The sequence below is a fragment of the Callithrix jacchus genome, chromosome 14, assembly GCF_049354715.1.
Source record: "Callithrix jacchus isolate 240 chromosome 14, calJac240_pri, whole genome shotgun sequence".
Classification (NCBI taxonomy): domain Eukaryota; kingdom Metazoa; phylum Chordata; class Mammalia; order Primates; family Cebidae; genus Callithrix; species Callithrix jacchus.
The window spans coordinates 38,737,363-38,757,489 of record NC_133515.1 but is presented as its reverse complement, the minus strand read 5'-3'; the positions used below and the strand labels follow the sequence as shown (position 1 = coordinate 38,757,489).

General features: G+C 48.9%; 3 protein-coding genes across 8 annotated transcripts; 2 read left to right on the top strand and 1 right to left on the bottom strand.

The window, feature by feature from the left end:
* The first annotated feature begins 9,286 nt into the window (after window positions 1-9,286).
* On the top strand, window positions 9,287-12,190 carry INO80B (INO80 complex subunit B). Its single transcript, XM_008980467.5, has 5 exons — window positions 9,287-9,404; window positions 9,634-9,826; window positions 10,044-10,162; window positions 10,336-10,505; window positions 11,576-12,190. The coding sequence occupies exons 1-5, from the start codon at window positions 9,296-9,298 to the stop codon at window positions 12,104-12,106; spliced, it is 1,122 nt and encodes a 373-aa protein (XP_008978715.2). The 5' UTR covers window positions 9,287-9,295; the 3' UTR covers window positions 12,107-12,190.
* Window positions 12,191-12,711: 521 nt separating this feature from the next.
* Window positions 12,712-15,132, top strand: WBP1 (WW domain binding protein 1). Of its 6 annotated transcripts, none has more exons than XM_078349039.1 (5): window positions 12,712-12,790; window positions 13,250-13,370; window positions 13,894-13,996; window positions 14,125-14,301; window positions 14,471-15,132. In XM_078349039.1, the coding sequence occupies exons 2-5, from the start codon at window positions 13,317-13,319 to the stop codon at window positions 14,914-14,916; spliced, it is 780 nt and encodes a 259-aa protein (XP_078205165.1). In that variant the 5' UTR covers window positions 12,712-12,790; window positions 13,250-13,316; the 3' UTR covers window positions 14,917-15,132. The 6 variants fall into 6 exon arrangements, with proteins under 6 accessions (XP_078205165.1, XP_078205166.1, XP_054100776.2 ...); XM_078349040.1 differs by having other exon boundaries at window positions 12,712-12,793; XM_054244801.2 differs by having other exon boundaries at window positions 12,712-12,924; window positions 13,250-13,351; window positions 14,125-14,223.
* Window positions 15,133-15,310: 178 nt separating this feature from the next.
* On the bottom strand, window positions 15,311-19,013 carry MOGS (mannosyl-oligosaccharide glucosidase). Its single transcript, XM_002757594.6, has 4 exons — window positions 18,528-19,013; window positions 18,136-18,362; window positions 17,465-17,661; window positions 15,311-17,239 (listed from the first exon to the last, which is right to left on the bottom strand). The coding sequence occupies exons 1-4, from the start codon at window positions 18,877-18,879 to the stop codon at window positions 15,502-15,504; spliced, it is 2,514 nt and encodes an 837-aa protein (XP_002757640.1). The 5' UTR covers window positions 18,880-19,013; the 3' UTR covers window positions 15,311-15,501.
* Between the last annotated feature and the right edge of the window lie 1,114 nt (window positions 19,014-20,127).

The following is a 20,127-nucleotide window of genomic DNA, read 5'->3' as shown; positions in this document are numbered from 1 at the left end:
CCCAGAATTCTGAGTCTACATCTTTTCAGGCTTAAATTCAGCTGAAAAGAGAGCATCTGTTTTCCAAGGCTCCTACACATGTCTGGGATTCACTGTGAGACATTTGGGATCATTCATTTAACCCAAACCAATCATGGGAGTCAGAGGGTGGCCAGACCTGAAACAATTGCTATGGCTAAAGGGGTTCTAGGTGCCAGCTGGCCAGGCCTGGGGTCACTTGCCAACTCCTAGAGACTAACCAGAACCCAGTAAACTGTGAGGGAGAAACCAGGGAAGGGCTGTTCCCCCAAAGAATGTGCCAAGTACTACCACCAGAAGGTGAGAGAATGGAAGATGAAAAGGAAAAACAACCAACATCCTCTACACACAAAATTTTATATGGAAAAGGGAGTTCTTCTGGTCAGGAGGAGAGGCAGATCAAGAAATGTATAAAGTCCACGGCATCTGAGATTAACCATGAAAGACGTGTGAGGGAAAAGAAAGGGCAAGATATTGTTCCTTAATTTCTTCAAATATTCATCATCACTCCTCTGAACTGTAAGCCTTCTAGGGAGGGACAGTCTGTCTTGTTCCCAGTGCCTGGCACATAGCAAGTGATCAATAAATATCAGTTGAAGTAAATAAACAAAGGAGAAATATGCAGATTTGAGAGTCCTTGATTGAGATGTGCCATCCTGTTGGACTAAGACAGCTCATTTCAAATGTTGGTTTTTAAGCAACAGAACCCCTTTTTTAATGAAATCCTACCTGAAATTGTGTGAAATCAAATCAGAGCTGCTATGATGGGAGTGGTGCTGGAGCCTCATGTCGTGTCCTTCCACAGGTGCTCAGGTGCCCCTCTGTTCCCCCAGTGAACACAACCTCTGTGAATGGGTTTGAAAACCCCTGGCCTGAGACCCAGGAAGGAGGCAGAGGAATGGAGAATGTTTGAAAAGGAAGTTGAGCTCAAATCCTGCCTGAGAGTTTGTATTCAATGTGGCTGAAGATTTTTGGGAAGGAGTGACATGATCAGAGTTTATATGAGATTATATTGTATTTATTTTGAGACAGGACCTCACTCTGTTACTGAGCTGGAGCAAAATGGTGCCATGATAATGCACTGCAGCCTCTAACTCCTGGGCTCAAGCAATCCTCCTGTCTCAGGCTCCTGAGTAGCTAGGACTACTGGCGTGCACCACCATGCGAGGCTAATTTTCAATTTTTTTTTTTTTTTGTAGAGACAATGTTGTACAAGCTGGCTTTGAACTCCTGGCCTTAAGCAATCCTCTTGCCTCAGCCTCCCAAAGTTCTGAGATTACAGGCATGACAAGATTGTTCCTCAGCCTGGAGTTAACTTTATCTTAATTTGGTAACCTTTTCTGTAAATCAGTTGGAGGAGTTGTGACTGAGGTCAGGGAAGCCAGCTAACACTGCACTCAACTGAGGGAGGAGAGATAAGGACCAAAATTTCTATGGATTTATTTTTTAAATTAAATTTTCATTTGAAAAATATTTGAAGGCTGGGCACAGTGGCTCACGCCTGTAATCCAAGCATTGGAGGCCAAGGCGGGCAGATCACCTGAGGTCAGGAGTTCAAGACCAGCCTGACCAACATGGTGAAACCCCGTCTATAAAAAAAAAAAGAAAAAAGAAGAAAAAAAAAGAAAAATATTTGAAAACACATGTACAGTTTTTTAAACACTATAAATGCAACTGTTTTTTAAATAATTTAATGTAAAGTGAAAAAAAATAAATAAAAGCATGTCTTCCTCACCCTCAATTCCACCTCCAGAAGAAAACACTGAGACAGTTTGTTGTGTTCAAGTGCTGAAGCTTACACCAGCTCATGAGAGACAATTGCTGACTTTTCTGGAATTGGCCATGCCAGTTGCTAAACATTGCTTTAATTAAAAATTTGGCTGGTCCGAAGGTGGTGAGTTACCTCGATTGTTCACAGTCAGTTACAGATTGAACTCCTTGTTCTGCCCTTTCCCCGCTTCTCACTGCTGCACTTGACTAGTCTTAATAAATTCAAAAAAAAAATTTTTAATTAAATTATGGCCGAGTGTGGTGGGTTACGCCTGTAATCCCAGCAGTTTGAGAGGCCGAGGCAAGTGGATCACCTGAGGTCAGGAGTTCAAGACCAGCCTGGCCAATATGGTGAAACCCTGTCTCTACTAAAAATACAAAAATCAGCCAGGTATGGTGGCAAGTGCCTATAGTCCCAGCTACTTGGGAGGCTGAGGCAGAAGAATCACTTTCCTAGGAGGTGGAGGTTGCAGTGAGCCAAGATCGTGCCACTGCACTCCAGCCTGGCGATGAGAGAAACTCCATCTCAAAGAAAAAAAAATTACATAAACATATAACTAAATAAATTTTATTAAAGCAAAGGTGATAAATATTAAGAACTCATCACTTCCTAATTATTTTACTGCATTCTACTACGATGTCTTGAAGTTGTTTGTATCTGTAGTGTCTGTACGGAGGGAATGCTATATAAATGACATGGCAATGCACATCTCTTTCCAACTTTGTATTCAGTGATGTCTCATTTGAAATCGGCCATGGTGGGAGTACTTACATAAGAGAAATAGGTGAACATAACAAATCCGGCCTGTTTTTTTTTCCCCCTGGGGGAGTTTTGGTTAAACATTTACCAACATGCCACTGGTTTGGTGCACAGTCTCCCAACCTTTTCCTTTTGTTTATGTTGTATTTATATCTCCCCAGCTATGAAGTAGATATGTGGGAAAGGGGCTGTGGGTCACCTGGGGTTCAAATCATCTTCTATTTCTGCATGATTCCCCACTGTGAGCAGTATTGACAGAATGAGCTGTAGCCCCTTCATGGCAGTTGGAGAGCATATATCCTTCTTCCCACTTTTTCACAGCCTAAAGGTAGGCACTTGGCCTAACCCAACTAACTGGAATGTTTCCAACAGGACTTTGAATATTGAGGAAGTGCAGACAAGACCCAGCCAGAGTTCATGATATAAACTCACTGCACCTGCAGCACCTGAGAAGTGGATAGTGGTGCCAGCAGAAAATCCTTATCAGAAATTTCAAGTGGCCTGACTTCACTGTGGCCTTGGCATAACCTTAGCCATAGGTTCCTGCTGCCTGGCCTCCTTTGAATCTTATTCTTTATCCAGTGAAAGTATAAGATGAGCTCCAAAACATTTTGTAGCATTATTAAAGGGCCAGGCATGGTGGCTCACACCTGTAATCCCACCACTTTAGGAGGTCAAGGCAGGAAGATCACTTGAGGCCAGGAATTTGAGACCAGGCTGGGCAACATAGTGAGACTCTGTGTCTACAAAAAATAAAAAAGGCTGGGCACAGTGGCTCACACCTGTAATCCCAGCACTTTAGGAGGCTGAGATGGGCATATCACTTGAAGCCAGGAGTTTGAGACCAGCCTAGAAAACATGGCAAACCTCGTCTCTATTAAAACTACAAAAAAATTATCTGGGCATGGTGGCAGGCACCTGTAATCTCAGCTACTTGGGAGGCTGAGGCAGGAGAATTGCTTGAACCTAGGAGGCAGAGTTTGCCGAGATCGCACCATTGTACTCCAGCCTGGGCAACAGAGTGAGACTGTATCTCAAAAAAATAAAAACAATAACAACAACAACAAAAACAAACACACACACAAATTAAAAGTAGCTAGACATGGTGGCACTCACCAGTCATCCCAGCTACTTGGGAGGCTGAGCTGAGAGGATCACTTGAGCCTAGGAGATTGAGGATGCAATGAGCCATGATCAGGCTACTGCACTCCAGCCTGGACTGGACTAGGAGCAAGACCTTTCATAAAAAAAAAAAAAAAAAAAAAAAAAAGAATGTTGGAGACATGTCAAAAGGATACTGAAACCAGCTTAAAGGAATACCCACTGCCCAGACCTGTGACAAATTTGAGCATCAATCCAGGCACGGAGGCTCATGCCTATAATCCCAGCATGTAAGGAGGCCAAGGGAGGAGGACTGCTTTTTTGCCCAGGAGTTTGAGACCAGCCTGGGCAACATAGCCTGAACCCTACAAGAAATTAAGAAAATTAGTTGGGTAGGATGGCACATCCTTGTAATCCCTGTAATCAGGAGGCTGAGGTGGGAGCATCACTTGAGCTCAGCAGTTCAATGTTGCAGGGAGCTATGACTGGGCCACTGCAATAGAGCAAGACTCTGTCCCCCTCTAAAAATTGAGCATTATATGGCTCACACCTGTAATCCCAGCACTTTGGGAGGGTAAGGCGGGTGGATCACAAGGTCAGGAGTTCAAGACCAGCCTGGCCAAGACGGGGAAACCCGGTCTCTACTAAAAATACAAAAATTAGCTGGACATGGTGGCGGATGCCTGTAATCCCAGCTACCCGGGAGGCTAAGACAGGACAATTGCTTGAACTCAGGAGGCGGAGGTTGCAGTAAGCCGAGATTGCACCACTGCACTCCAGCTGGGGGGCGACAGAGCAAGACTCCATCTCAAAAAGAAAAAAAAATTAAGCATTATAATAATGACAGCAATGGATTACAACCCATTGATTAAAATTGGAATCCATACTGAAACAAATAAATATATATGTAAATAAATATAAGGAGAAGAGAAAGCTCTTATAGTAGAATGTTAGAATGTTAACTAATACATGTAACTTCAGTAATGGAAACAGATCACTATTTGGCAATATTACAGAAGAGTTTATTCATATAGTAGTCATCAATGGATACCAAGCCTGGTGGGTGGAAGTTTGATGGGGAATGGGATATTAGGGTAGTTGCAGAGTATTTCCCAAAATATACTTATTATTTGGAAAGGCACAAATGGTGACATTACAGTGGAGGAAATTGGCAGACAGCATCTTGACCAGGTGATCAAGGTTAATATCTTCAGTGGTGGGAAAGGCTAACACCATGAGCCTCCCAATGTGACACACTGAGAACACAGCATAATTTTTTTTGTGGGCCGGGCACAGTGGCTCATGCCTGTAATCCCAGCACTTTGGGAGAATGAGGCAGGAGAATTGCTTGAGCCCAAAAGTTCCAGACCAGCCTGGGCAACACAGCAAGACCCTGTCTCAAATAAAAAAAAAAAAAAGAAAAGAAAGAAAAAAAAAAGATCACATGTACCCCAAAACCCAAAACACAATAAAATATATATTTTTAAAAAAGAAGAAGAAAAGAAAAGAAAAAGAATGAAATTGATTTTTTGTGTGTGTGGTGTTCTTGCCAAGAATTTATAAGTGTAACCTTAGTGGCAGAGATTGTAGTGAGCCGGGATCACACCACTGCACTTCAGCCTGGGTGACAGAGCAAGACTCTGTCTCAAAAAAGAAAAAAAGAAAAAAAAAATTATAAGTCTAGACCTGAGGAAACACCAGACAGACTCAGGTTGATGGGCATCCTATAGAATTAAAGACTTCTACTCTTTAAATTTGTCAAGGTCATGAAAGAGAGGGTAAGAGTGAGAAAATGTTCCAGATTTAAAAAGATTAAGAAAAAAAAAGGAAAACAAAAACAACAACAAAAGATTAAAGATACTTAATTTGGCCGGGCGCGGTGGCTCACGCCTATAATCCCAGCACTTTGGGAGGCCGAGGCAGGTGGATCACGAGGTCAAGAGATCGAGACCATCCTGGTCAACGAGGCGAAACCCCGTCTCTACTAAAAATACAAAAATTAGCTGGGCATGGTGGCACATGCCTGTAATCCCAGCTACTCAGGAGGCTGAGGCAGGAGAATTGCTTGAACCCAGAAGGCGAAGGTTGTGGTGAGCTGAGATTGTGCCATTGCACTCCAGTCTGGGTAACAACAGCGAAACTCCGTCTCAAAAAAAAAAAAAAAAAAGAAGATACTTAATTAAAAAATGTAATACATGATCCTCAACTTGGATCCTGGATTAAAAGATAAAGGCAGGCTGGGCATGGTGGCTCACACCTATAATCCCAGCACTTTGGAAGACTAAGGCAGGAGAATCATTTGAGCTCAGGAGTTTGAGATCAGCCTGGGCAACATGGCCAAACCTTGTCCCTACAAAAAAAAAAAAAAAAAAAAATTAGCTGAGCTTGGTGGTGTGTACCTGTATAGTTCCATCTACTTGGGAGGCTGAGGCGGGAGGATTGCTCAAGGTTAGGAGTTTGAGGCTGCAGTGAGCCATGTTTGTGCCACTGCATTCCAGCCTGGGAGACAGAGCTAGCCCCTGTCTCAAAAACAAAACAAAACTTTATTTTTTAAAAAAGAAAGTTCTTTGTATTCATCTTGCAATTTTTCTGAAGTTATTTCAAAATAATTTTTTAAAAATAAGACTAAGAAGGCTTTCAGAAAGAAAAGTACCTCTCAGTCTATAAACGTGCTCAAATCTCTCTCACTCTAAACAAAGCAAAACTAAAAACAAAACAAAATGAAGCCAGTTGTCACTTACTGTCGCCACTTCCTCCCTGCTGGGCATCAGGATGCAGAGGAAACACCACTGGGCCAGGTGTCAGGAAGCCTCTTTTTGAGTCTGGCTCTGCTACTCCCTAACTTTGTGACTTTGGCAAAAACATTTCTTTTTCTGAGCCTCAGTTTCCTAGTTTATAAGATGGAAACAATAGTATCTTTCTTATGGAGCTGCTGTGGGGGGAAAGGCAGAGAAGGAATATGAAGACAGGTTATAAACTCTAATGTATTCTACAAATATGAATTGCAAGTGATCCCTCACTGTAACTCCTGGTGATAAAAGAGTATTGCCTTCACACCATGATAAAATTCATCCTCTTCTCTGAGTTCAGCCTACCCTCTAAAGGACTGTACCCAGCTGATCATAGCCTTAGTCCCTTGATACTTTCTGCCTCTCCTGACTGCCTTTTCTCAACCCTTTCTGGCCCCTCTGCCTGGCTGTCCAGGACAGCTGTTCACTTGGTTCTGTTCCTGGTTCCTCTTCATCTACTTGCTCTTTCTGGAGTGTCTCATCTGTACCCATCATTTGGGGACCTCCAGTGTTGTGCTGATGACATACCCACTCACACTTTTATCCTTGGTTTCTCCTCTCAGTTATTCCACCTCCACCCAAGCATATCCACAGGCACTTCAAATTCACCTTGGGCAAAACTAAATAATTCCTTTCTTAACTTGCTTCTCTTCCTATGTCCTCTTCCTTATTGAAAATACCGGCCTGGCGCAGTGGCTCATGCTTGTAATCTCAGCACTTTGGGAAGCCGATGGGGGCAGATCACCTTGCGGTCGGGAGTTTGAGACCAGCCTGACTAACATGGACAAACCCCGTCTCTAAAAAATACAAAATTAGCCAGGTATAGTGGCACATGCCTGCAATCCCAGCTATGCGGGAGGCTGAGGCAGGAGAATCGCTTGCATCCAGGAGGCAGAGGTTGAGGTGAGCCAACATCACACCATTGCACTCCAGCCTGGGCGACAAGAACAAAATTCTGTATCAAAAAAAAACAAAAACAACAACAACAAAAAAACATCTTCCCGTTAAATACTTGGGCTAGAAACCTATAAACCACTTATTCTTATTTGCTTACTGAAGCATCTACTATGTGCCTGCTGCTAGTTCCTAAGTATCATGTATTCTTGATTTGCTTTATTCCTGGAAAGTACCCTCACAGGAGGTTAATCTTACTGTATTCCATCTTATAGAGTTGGATTCTGAGGTTCAGAGAGCTTAAATAATTTTAAGCCAAAGGTGGTATAGCTAATAAATGGTGAAACTGGGATTTGATAATAGGGTTGTCTGACTCCAAAATCCCTCTTCATAATCTCATAATCACATACTACATGACTTCATCCTGGATTCCCCAATGTAATTGTTCATTGATTCTTGATAATTTTATCACTTAAATGTAAGAGACAAGAGGAATGAGTTCTTTCCTTTTTTTTTTTTCTTTGAGTCGGAGTCTCTCTCTGTCGCTCAGTCTGGAGTACAATGGTGTGATCTTGGCTCACTGCAACCTCCACCTCCTGGGTTCAAGCAATTCTCCTGCCTGAAATTACAGGTGCCCACCACCATATCCGGCTAAGTTTTGTATTTTTAGTAGAGATGGATTTTCACCGTGTTGGCCAGGCTGTTCTCTTTGGCCAGGCTGGTGGTGTTGAACTCCTGACCTCGTGATCCACCTGTCTTGGCCTCACAAAGTGCTGGGATTACAGGTGTGAGCCACTGTGTCTGGCTGAGTTCTTTCCTTTCTTTTTTCACTGCTGCTACCTTGCTCAGACATTCATATATATTTAGATATATGTATATAGGTTTTTTTCTAATTATAAACATGATATACATTGGCTATAAGAAAATACATTACAGACCTAGATAGTGAAAGTTCCTCAACCCCAACTTCTACAGATAACCATTAACAGTATGGTATACATTCCTCAATTTTTTTCTATGCATTTGCTAGTATGTTATGCATTTAAAACTCAGATCACATAATCTTGAAATTTACTTTTCTTATTTCATGTATCAGCACATATAAACCTACTTGTTTTTTTGTGTCTTTTTAAAAATGTGGTAAAATACACACGTTTTATATAAAATTCAAACGGCACAAAAGGGTATAATCATAAAAAATAGGTCTCTGTCCACCCTTGTTCTTCAGCTGCTCATCAGGAATTGGCTGTTACCAATTTCCTAGCTAGCCTTCTGGGGCACCTCATTTCTTTTCCAAGCTGCATAACATCCCATTGTATGGATATTCCAAGTTCATTAGGACGCTTAGGTTGTTTACAATGCTATCACCCACTGGGATCTAAATTCTGTGTCAATCTTATTAATTACTTATCACTCAACTTTTCTTAGCAATATGGTGTTCCACATTGTACAGCTGCACCATAATTCATTTATTCATTCCCCTGATGGAAATTTAGGTTTAAATACCTAAGAGCATTTGCACTGCTCTGGAGGCACTCGTGCTGTTCAAGCATTTCGGCCCTTTAGCCATCAATATAGTTTATGTATTCCTCCACCCAAAGAATACATAAACTATATTGATGTGAGGTCCTTAAGGACAGGGGCGGTGTTCATACTCATCTTTGCATCCTCTTAGACTATCTTTCCGTACTTCGTCTGGAGTATACATTCACCAAAGTTGAGTTCAATAATTGACTCACCCGCGCTGAGTTCTGGAATCTAGCGTGGGGAGGCGGAGCCAGGGGAAAGCCCTGCCTTTTTGGGCGGTCCCGACCTCAGAGGGCCCGGAACTTTAGTTGGAAGTATCCTTGTTTCTCAGGGACAATTTTGGATGCGAAGCGTGCCCCGCACAAAGATGGTTGCCATGAACCGGAAGTAACTGGTTATTTTGCTGGCTCCAGTTATTCCGCTGGGCGGAAAAGGCATGTCTGCGTGTGTCCCAACCATTTCTAGTCTCCTTTCCTTGCAAGAACTCATGAGTAAGCTGTGGCGGCGTGGGAGTACCTCTGGGGCTATGGAGGCCCCTGAGCCGGGTAAGCGCGGATAGATCAAACATTTTAGGACTTGCTCAAAAAGAAGTCCCTTTCTTGCTTCTCGGAGCGTCCAGGTCCTTCGGCCACAGGTGGGAAGGAGAAAGGTGGTGCTGTTGTTATGGTAACAGCGAGTATTGCGGGAAGAGTGGGATCCGGTAGGGGCCTCAGGTTATTCAGGGCTTCCCCTGCCACTCTCTGGCCGAACACTTGACAGGCGCTCCTTCCGCAGGAGAAACCCTGGAGTTGAGCCTGGCAGGTGCCCATGGCCATGGGGTGCACAAGAAAAAACACAAGAAGCACAAGAAGAAACACAAGAAGAAACACCATCAGGAAGAAGAGGCCGGGCCCACGCAGCCGTCTCCTGCCAAGCCCCAGCTCAAACTCAAAATCAAGCTGGGGGGACAAGTCCTGGGGACCAAGAGGTGAGGTCAAGAGGGTCGAAGTTTTATAAGGGGAACTTTAGGAGCAGAGATGGTAGTTAGAAGCCGACTGGGCTTTCTAGAAGACAGACAGGACACTGACTTCAGGGCCCAGGTTTAGGCAGCAAGAGTCTAAGAGTGTGGGGAAAGTTGGGTGTAGCTACTGAGTAGGAGGAGGAGACACTTGCTCATTTTAAAGAGTAGTGTTGCTTCTCTGCAGTGTTCCTACCTTCACTGTGATCCCAGAGGGGCCTCGCTCACCCTCTCCCCTTATGGTTGTGGATAATGAAGAGGAACCTATGGAAGGAGTCCCCCTTGAGCAATACCGTGCCTGGCTGGGTGAGAAGGGTCTGGAGGTGGGGAAACTGGGTTTCTTATTATACATATGCCTAAAGGAAGAAGGTTGGTTCTGAAATGGGTTAGGATTTTCCATGTCCCAGTATTAACTGGGCCAAATTAGGGTACCCCATCTGAACAATTCTATTTTTTTCTTCTCCAACTTTCCTTCCCAGATGAAGACAGTAATCTGTCTCCGTCTCCACTTCGGGACCTATCAGGAGGGTTAGGGGGTCAGGAGGAAGAGGAGGAGCAGAGGTGGCTGGATGCCCTGGAGAAGGGGGAGCTGGACGACAATGGAGACCTCAAGAAGGAGATCAATGAACGGCTGCTTACTGCTCGACAGGTATTTTGGTTTATTGTTTATTCACTCACCAAATGTATATAGTATTGAGAACTCTCCACGACCCAAGCACTTTGTGTGGCAGTGGGGATACTGATAGTGGAGAAAAGACAGACAAAGTTTCTGTTCTCCTGAAGCTAAGTATTCTAGTGTGTATGTTGGGGGCTGGGAAGTAAATAAGTAAATAAATAATTTCAAAAAGCTATATGGTTTACGATAAAAAGAATAGGGTGGTGAAATACAAAGTGGCGTAAACAAAAAGAAATAGAAACTGATGGAGAAGAGACATTAGGGTATAGTCAGAGAAGGCTTCTCTGAAGAGGTAACATTTGCAATACCAGAGGAGCTTTTCCAGCAGAGACCAGCAGGTGCACAGACTGTGACACTGGAACATGCCTAGCAGAGTAAAGAAGAAAAACTGGCCAAGCCACTGAAGGGTTGTATGCAGAGAAGTGATATACTTGGTTTACATTTGAATATATTAGTCTTGCATTGTTGTAGAGAATGAATCTCTGTGGAGACAAGAGACAGAAGTACGGAGACCAACTGGGAAGCTGTTGAAGTAATCAGCTGAGAGACAGTGGATGCTTTAACCAAGATGAAAGTGGTGGACATGGAAATATCAGATGAATTATGGCTATATTTTGGAAGTAGATACTTGTGGGGAGGAGAATGAAGAGAAAATATATCAAGGCTAAGCCTAGGATTTTGACTTGAGCCGTCATGATACTGATGTCTATCGAGGGAAGATTAAAAACAACAGACTTTTGGGAAAGCTGGTACAGAGTTTTCTTGTATAGGTCAGGCAGGTAACATTGCTGATGCTTCTCTCCTTGAGAGTTAAGGATCTAAAGCTGAATGTCAAGAGATCAGGGAGGACGCAGTATTTATTAAGAGGAACCTATGGAAGGTGTCCTGGAGAGGGTGCTAATTAATATCCCGTTTCCCAACGCCTGCGTTGTTCAAGACCCTGCCTTCCGTGTCCCTTCTTTCCCCCCTCCCCGGATCTCGCCGACCTCTCCTTTCCATCTTCCTCCATTTTCAGACAGCACCCTGTCTCTGTCTCTTCCCAGCGAGCTCTGCTTCAGAAGGCACGGAGTCAGCCTTCCCCGATGCTGCCGCTGCCGGTGGCTGAGGGCTGTCCAGCCCCCGCCCTCACAGAGGAGATGCTGCTGAAGCGCGAGGAGCGGGCGCGGAAGCGGCGGCTCCAGGCGGCGCGGCGGGCAGAGGAGCATAAGAACCAGACTATCGAGCGGCTCACCAAGACTGCGGCGCCCAGCGGGCGGGGAGGCCGGGGGGCCGCACGGGGCGAGCGGCGGGGAGGGCGGGCCGCGGCTCCGGCCCCCATGGTGCGCTACTGCAGCGGAACACAGGGTTCCACCCTTTCCTTCCCACCTGGCGTCCCCGCCCCCACGGCGGTATCTCCGCGGCCATCCCCCTCAGGCCCTCCTCCGCGCTGCTCTGTCCCCGGCTGTCCCCATCCGCGCCGCTACGCTTGCTCCCGCACGGGCCAGGCACTCTGCAGTCTTCAGTGCTACCGCATCAACCTGCAGATGCGGCTAGGGGGGCCCGAGGGCCCTGGATCCCCGCTTTTGGCTACGTAAGGCCCTTACCTAACCCGGACTCTGCGCCCTTTCCCATGCCCGCTCTTCAAGTGTCTTCCCCACCCTATTAAATTTCATCCGGTGCTTCGGCTTGTATAGAATTGGGGGAGTGGGATGTAGTGGGCAGAGCAGTCGCCGGTATACACATCTTTTGCTCCTATCGGAGTTTGCGTCGATGCCTGGGGCTTGGAAGCCGCTGCAAGAGAGCAGGCTGGTTTACGCTCAGACTGGGACCGACTTTTGGGACCCCGCCTCTTCCAGCCGGGATTACCTGGCTTGGTTGGGCATTCGGCGTCATCCCGAAAACATGGCGCAAGCCAATCAGCGGCAACTCTGCTCTTCTGGGTGGCTGTTCGTTGGTTGATAAGCCAGAGCCTGTTCTGTTGTCTGTATTGGCTATTACCGCTATCAGTCAGGGCGGTGGGTCGAACCTTCCCCCACTCTTTGTCTATACGAGCTCTTGTTGTCTGGGAGAGCGGCGAAGGCGCTGCTGTGGATTGGCCACAGGAGAAACCTCTGATCTGTTCCTATTGGCCCGTCCGTCGAGGGACGATGCTGATTGGTAGGGCAGAGCAATCTGAGTCCTAGTTGGTGGAGTTCTCGCCGGATGGAAGCTCCGGCCGCGGAGTGATGGTGGCGGCAGTGAAGATGGGCCGGACAGGGACCATGGCGGTGGCAGCAGAGGTGGTAGGGGCGGGGCGGCTGGCGGTAGAGGAGCCTGTGGTCCTCAGGGGGCTGTAGGTGGAGGCATGGCTCGGGCCAGCAGCGGGAACGGCAGCGAGGAGGCCTGGGGGGCACTTCGGGCGCCGCAACAGCAGGTATCCCAACAGCTCCAAAGCCTATCACGACAGCCATTTGTCTCTTTCCCCTTTTCTTGTCCCTTCCTTTTGGGGGTGGGGGAGGAACTTAAGGAGCCAAAGGTACTGTGAAGTTCCTAAACACGTCCCTTCCACTCTTTGTCTAAACTTTGTAACGTAGATGCAGGTGACTTTGCCTGTAGCCTCATAGACCCTATCCTATGGCTGCAATGGAAGCTTGCGGTGGCTCTCCAGTGACCAGAGGCATAGTGAGGCCCCAGAAAGGCTCCCTCTGTCTTGCAACAGTTATTTGTGATGTTTTTCTATGTGCCTATTGTCACAACAGAGTCCGGCAGCGTCTTCTCTTGAGGGAGCAATTTGGAGAAGAGCTGGAACCCAGACTCGCGCCCTGGATGCCATCCTTTATCATCCACAGCAATCCCATCTGGTTGGGAGCACTGCTCTGGGTCTCACATTGCCCTCCTCTACCCTAGGGAGCCTGAGGCCCATGGGTGGAAAGATCCAGTTGGGGGTGGGGGCAGTGAACCGTGCAGGATGACGAAAGCAACGTGCTTTGGAAATGACCTTCCCCTACCGAGTGTCTGAGACTTTTAGATTATCTCAGACTGTCTTCTGGCTTCCACCAAAACACTCCCTTAACAGAAAGCACTGGGGGGGATGAGGGTAGGGAGGGTTGGGGAGGGTGAGACTTGAGTGTGAAGGAAGTCTCATATATGCAGAGCTGAAATCTCCCTCTTTGTCCACACTTTTGTCTTGTTCTCTAGACTGATTCTTGCTATTCCAAAACCTCTTCCACGTTGACAGTCCTTCAGATATTTGAACACTCCTCTCAGCATCCTCCACTTCCCCCACCTCTCCAAGCTGAACTTGGTTCACAGGGTGGGATTGTGTATGTGCATGCAGGAGGTGGGGGTGGACAGTGCCCTGTGCTGGAATCCCCCTTAGTTCTAAGTGCCTCTTTGCCCCCAGCTTCGAGAGCTGTGCCCAGGAGTGAACAACCAGCCCTACCTCTGTGAGAGTGGTCACTGCTGTGGGGAGACTGGCTGCTGTACCTACTACTATGAGCTCTGGTGTAAGTCTCCAAGAGGGCTATTTTCAGGTCCCTGTGCCCCCACCCTCCCTTGGACCTAGAATTTCAGCCTTCAGGGTCCCTTCTTTACATGGGAGATGCCTGAGTTACTCCCTTGTTGCTTCTTGCAGGGTTCTGGCTGCTCTGGACTGTTCTCATCCTCTTTAGCTGCTGTTGCGCCTTCCGCCACCGACGAGCTAAACTCCGGCTGCAACAACAGCAGCGGCAGCGTGAGATCAACTTGTTGGCCTATCATGGGGCATGCCACGGGGCTGGTCCTTTCCCTACCAGTTCACTGCTTGACCTTCGTGAGTGACTTGAGGCCCTGGGTCAGCTACCAGTGGCCCTTCCCAAACCAGGATCCCAAATCATCACATTCCCTTTTCTACATATTTCAAAATATTTTTCCCTAACATAAAAACTAGTACCCTCCACCTGGTTGCCTTCAACCAGTCATGCCAGTTTTCTCCCCTGTAGGCCTCTTCAGCACCTTCAAGCCTCCAGCCTACGAAGATGTGGTTCACCGCCCAGGCACACCACCTCCTCCTTATACTGTGGCCCCAGGCCACCCCTTGACTGCTTCCAGTGAACAAACCTGCTGTTCCTCCTCATCCACCTGCCCTGCCCACTTTGAGGGAACAAATGTGGAAGGTGTTTCCTCCCACCAGAGTGCCCCCCCTCATCAGGAGGGTGAGCCTGGGGCAGGGGTGAGCCCTGCCCCCACACCCCCCTCCTGCCGCTATCGCCGTCTGACCGGTGACTCGGGTATTGAGCTCTGCCCTTGTCCTACCTCCGGTGAGGGTGAGCCAGTCAAGGAGGTGAGGGCTAGTGCCACCCTGCCAGCCCCTTGTGCACTGCCCCCAGATTCTGTACTGCAGGTATCTCCCTTGGGGCTGGCTTCCAGTGAAGAGGACATCCCATAAGTAGTTTTGAGAAGGTGGGTGGGTTACTTGCCCACCAGAAACAGCCCTGGTCCCAACTCCTTTCGTTCCCTTTGGCCCCTTCCTGCCCATCTAGAATCTGCCTGAAAGGGCCAGAGCCCTGAGGAGAGGGGCAGTATTTGGGGGACTGTGCTAGCTTTATCTCCCCAAGACATACACAGGAGCCTTTAATCTCATTAAAGAGATGTGAACCAGCCACTTGTGGATTTGGGTGGACTAAAGCTCAATTCACTGCATTGTACTTGACTGTGTTTGAAGGAGACAGGTTATGGCCACTTGACCCCACCTTTCCTGAGGACAGTAGACAATCCTGAACCCTGGACTGATCTGAGGCCTCTTGGTGAGGCAAATCTGGCAAGAGCAATAGAGTTCAAAATGTTTTTTCCAATTTATTTAGAAAAATAGACTCTGAATTCACATTCACCCCAGGGCTATGTGGGATGACAGTATGGAGACACCTGAGATGAAATGAAAGTTTGAATTGCTGGTATCTGAGGGGCTGGGGGCAGAAGCCAGACTTTGTCCCTCCAGAGCCAGAGTGGCTTGGCTCCCCTCCTTTCCCTCCCTTCAGTAATCTTCAGCCATGGCCAGTAAGACAAGGCTGGTCCAGCCGTGGAAAGGGCGGCAGCCCATTCCTCTCCCATCCCGGTCACTGTACTGCTCCCAAAGGAAGCCTGTAGACTGGTACTGGCGCCATACATTGCCTACTACGTTGGCACGAAGCTCACCGTGGAGTTTGGCAGCCCGAGCCTGGTGAGGACCCTTCAGTTGCCCATAGTGGTGGAGTGCTCCCAAGGCCAGGTAGTTGACATTGAGCCACACAGCACCCCGCCAGTAGGGAGGATCATGCTCTGAATTGCGCTGACCATAAAAGGAGCTGGAGGCTGCAAGGGAGCGTAAACCAAAGGGGCTCCAGAGATGGCGGCTGTCAGCTAGAATGTCCAGCAGGGGCCCAAGGCGGGATGAGTTAGGGTCCAGCAGTTGCAGCAGCAAGGGAAAAAGACTGACATAGCCAAGGGCATCTACATACTGCAGTTGAGGCTGGGGCCTGCCCACCACCCGAACCAGTCCCTGAGGGGGCCTGGGCTTCAGCTGTACTGCTTTTGTGTGATTCCCAAAGTCTGCAAAGACTCCTAGCTCTTGGGCCCAGTGAAGCTCATCCAGGCTCTCTGCTGCCTCCAGTGAGGCAGCCAGTGGGCCCAGCTCAGCAGCTACCTCAGCCTCGCCCAGATACTCTGCCAGCCGCATCAGCACACGGGCACCCAGTGCCACCCAACATCGCAGGTCCAGGTGCCGCTCAGCAACTGAAGGGTGTGAAGCCCGGGGGTAGTCATCCAGCCCAGAGGGTAGGGTCTTAGGGTTCAGTAAGGTTGGTAAGGCAGGGTCCCGTCCCCGCCAGCGGTAAGACAGTGGCACTGGGCCTGCCTGGCTCTGATGAAGCCAGGAGAACCAGGCATGCAGGCGGGGGAAGGCCTTTTGGAGGAAGGCCAAGTCGTCAGGATCACCACCCTCTAGCATGTGGGCAACAGGCAAAAGTAGGGTTGGGGGGTTGGCGTGGACTGTTCGTTGCACCAGGAATTCTGGAGGCACCCGGGCTCGGGCCTCATCCCCCAGTATCTGCTCCCTCCCAATCCAGCCATCAGCATTTAGCAGGCCCAGCCAGTGACCAAGGGCTTCCCGAGTGAGGTAGGGATCCCACCGCTGAACCACCAGCTGGTGAAAGCCCTCATCCCAAAGGAAGCCTCGTGGGAAGAATGACCGGGAGGGCACCGCTGTAAAAAGAGGTACAGGTGGAAAGAGGGCTGGGTCCACCTTCTGCTCAGACTCTTCCACCCCCATGTCTGGCAATACCAGCCCTTGTCCATAGAAGTAGCCAATTCCACCAAGGAGACCGCTGAGGGCAACCTGACCCAAAGCTTGCTCGCCAGGGCTCAGGCCCTTCTCCTTCAGATGGAAGGTTTTCTCAAAGCGCTCTCTAAAGGCTTCAGCATGGCTCTCCAGGGTCTGGGTCAGTAGACTGCCTGCCAGTCTTGGCAGGGCTTGATTTCCTCCTGCTTGGGCACTACCTGATTCAAACACAAACTCTATAGAAAAGGGAACTTTCAGGGTCACCTGCTGTATCAAGAATTGCCCCTGCCCTTGCCCACTTGGGCCTCTGTCCTCCCACTTCAGAGATCCTGGCAAGCCAAGGTAGCGTTCAGGGGAGGCCCCTGGGGACCTATGCTGAAACCAGCTATTTAGGCTATTCTTTACCATCTCTGTCAGCAGGGGCAATCCTGGGTTGGATGTCCAGAAGACATTGTAGCTTGAAGGGAAGAAGATAAATAGAAAATATTCAGGAGAAGGCAGTGGTCATTATAAAGAGAAATACAAAGTGCTCAGGAGTCAGGCTGGGTGGTCTCAGGCAAGGAACATGGAGACTGGTGAAAATGCAAATAATTGGTAGAAAGAAGGTAGGGTGGGGGAGACAAATCAAAGTCAGCATCAATACCACCCCTTCCATCTCCCAACATTGTCTTCCCCCAATTACCTGCCATACTTGGGGGTTGTATCCCCTGGACTTGTTGGTGGCATAAGTGTAAAGCGGAAGTCACCAAGTTCACTGGTGTGCCCACTGATGAACTTCAACTGCCCCTTGGCTTCAACCTCTGGTAGTAGGACTTCCTTGCCATCTGTCACCACATAGAAGAATAGGGAGACCAAAGGGAGGGCAGAGGTATTCGAGGCCTGAGTGATCAAGGAGGACAGAAAAGAACAGGGTTAGACTGGCATTCTCTCTTGAGAATCAGCCTTAGTAAGGGAAAGGAACAGCAGACAGGGGAATTGTAAACAATATACCTCTGGCAGTGCTGAGGGTCACTGAGAGTAACCACGTACACCCAAATGGGATGAAATAAAACCAGACTTGCACTGGTTTCCCTGCGCGATTACAGTATACTTTTGTGTTATGTCCTACACTAAGACGTCTATACAGTTTATTTAACTTAATTCTTACAATTCTTTGAGTTAGGTGCTTTATCTACATTTTACAAGCAAGGAAATCAAGGCTTAGAGATGTAGAGTTGGTCATACAGGCAGTTGTCTAAGGCAGGATTTAAGCCAGGCAGCCAGTCTTGGAGCCCACTTCATGCTGCATTTGCTGGCAGCAAGGGAAGGATGGAGGGGGTCTGGGCTGAGGAAAGGGTGTCCTGAGGCCCTGACCTGAGGCTCTACAGTCACTCTCCAGCTCCAGTCCCCTCCGTGCTGACCCCCAGGCCTCTTGACGAACTCAGTGGTGAGCCATAAGGCCCCATCCTGGATGTGCTGCCGCCCGAAGGAGAGGCCGTCGTGGAACTCCCAGCCATAGGGACCCACACCGTCCCCCTGCTCACACGTGTGCCTGAGCTTAGGAGTCCCCGGGGTGGTGCCCTGCTGCACCCACATCAGTCCTGGGGGTAGAATGGCCACGTAAGTCAAAGAGCAGGGGACCTGTTCCTCCGGGTCATCCCTCTTCGTAACTCTCCTGATCCATTCCTCCCCACCCTTGCTCTGGCTTCAAGCTGGGGAGCCCAGATTAGGAATCCGCCTGCCCGCCCGCCTTGGAGCCCGGTTACCGGTGAGGAGGGGCTTCGGGCTGCGAGTCTTCATGCCGAAGTAGACGTGAGGGCGGTAGGTTCCCCAGAAGAGGCCCGGGGCCACGGCGGGGCTGGAGGAGTTGGCGGGCAGCGCAGGAGGCGCGGAGTGTAGCGTGACCGCCCGCCGCGCACGGTGCCACGCCAGCACCCAGCGCCCGAACAGGCCCAGGGCCAAAGACAGGACCACTATGGCCACAGCCACTCCTCCAGCCGTGCTACGCGGCGCGCCGCCCCGGCCGTCCCGTCGCCCGGGGCCTCCCCGAGCCGCCCTCTCGGCAGTCCGCACTCCCTCTGCCGGCACTGCGCGGCGCCGCCGCTCGCCCCGAGCCATCTCGGTCCGCGTCGCGAGAGCTCGGAAAGGCGGCAGTGGAGCTCGGTTTCTACCTCGCCTCTCCGGCTCCCGCCTCTCGCTTCGCGGACCGCAGTCAGATCAGCTACACCTGCCAGTCCGCACTTCCGCCTCCCGCCGGCAGTCCCGCCTCGCCACGTCATGTTGGTCCCGGAGTCCGGAACTGCTTCCTACGATTTTGCGTAGGGTTCGTGCGCAGCGTCTGTCCTGGGCGGGGATCCGCCGGGGCTGCGCTTATCTGGCGACTCCATGGAGTTCACAGGCTCAGAAAAATCAATCTACCACTGGCTTGTTTTTTATTTTGTTTTATTTTATTTTTGAGACGGAGTTTCGCTCTTGTTACCAAGGCTAGAGTTCAATGGCGAGATCCCGGCTCACCGCAACCTCTGCCTCCGGGGTTCAAGCGATTCTCCGGCCTCGGCCTCGCGAGTAGCTGGGATTACAGGCATGCGCCACCACGCCCGGCTAATTTTGTATTTTTAGTAGAGACGGAGCTTCTCCATGTTTGTCAGACTGGTCTCAAATTCCCGACCTTAGGTGATCCGCCCGCCTTGGCCTCCCCAAATGCTGGAATTACACGTGTGAGCCACCTCGCCCGGCCGGCATTTTTTTTTTTTTATAACGATTATATATTAGGAACCTAAGTGTAAAACACTATCTCAGGTGTTTTACATTTAACCACCCCGTGAAAATCAGGGGCAGGAAAAGTAAACTTGGTCCGGGCCATACAGCTGGAAAGTGGCTTGCTTGGAACCCACATATATCTGAATCAAGCTGGATGAGTTTGCCCACACCGGTGCCTTCTTTCCTAATGGAGTTGAGAGTGCAGGAGTGGACCCCAGAGGAAGCCTGGGTTCTGTTCCAGCTGTGACTTCAGACAAATTGTGTTTCCACTCAGTCTGGGATTTCTTATCTAGATGAACCCTAAAACAATGATAGTGGTGGTGCAAGTACTTACAGAAGGCATTTTCCTCTCTACAACCCAGAAGGCAGAAAGGATGGTTTATATCCAGGTCAGAGAAGGTTGTATGTAGAATCTGTAAGTCAGATTGACCTAGAATAGGATAGTGAACATTACTTTATTATTTTTTTTGAGACAATCTTGCTGTCTCCCAGGCTCTAGTGCAGTGGTGAGATCTCAGCTCACTGCAATGTGCCTCCCGGATTCAAGCGATCTTCATGCCTCAGCCTCCCGAGTAGCTAGGATCACAGGTGTGGGGCACCACACCT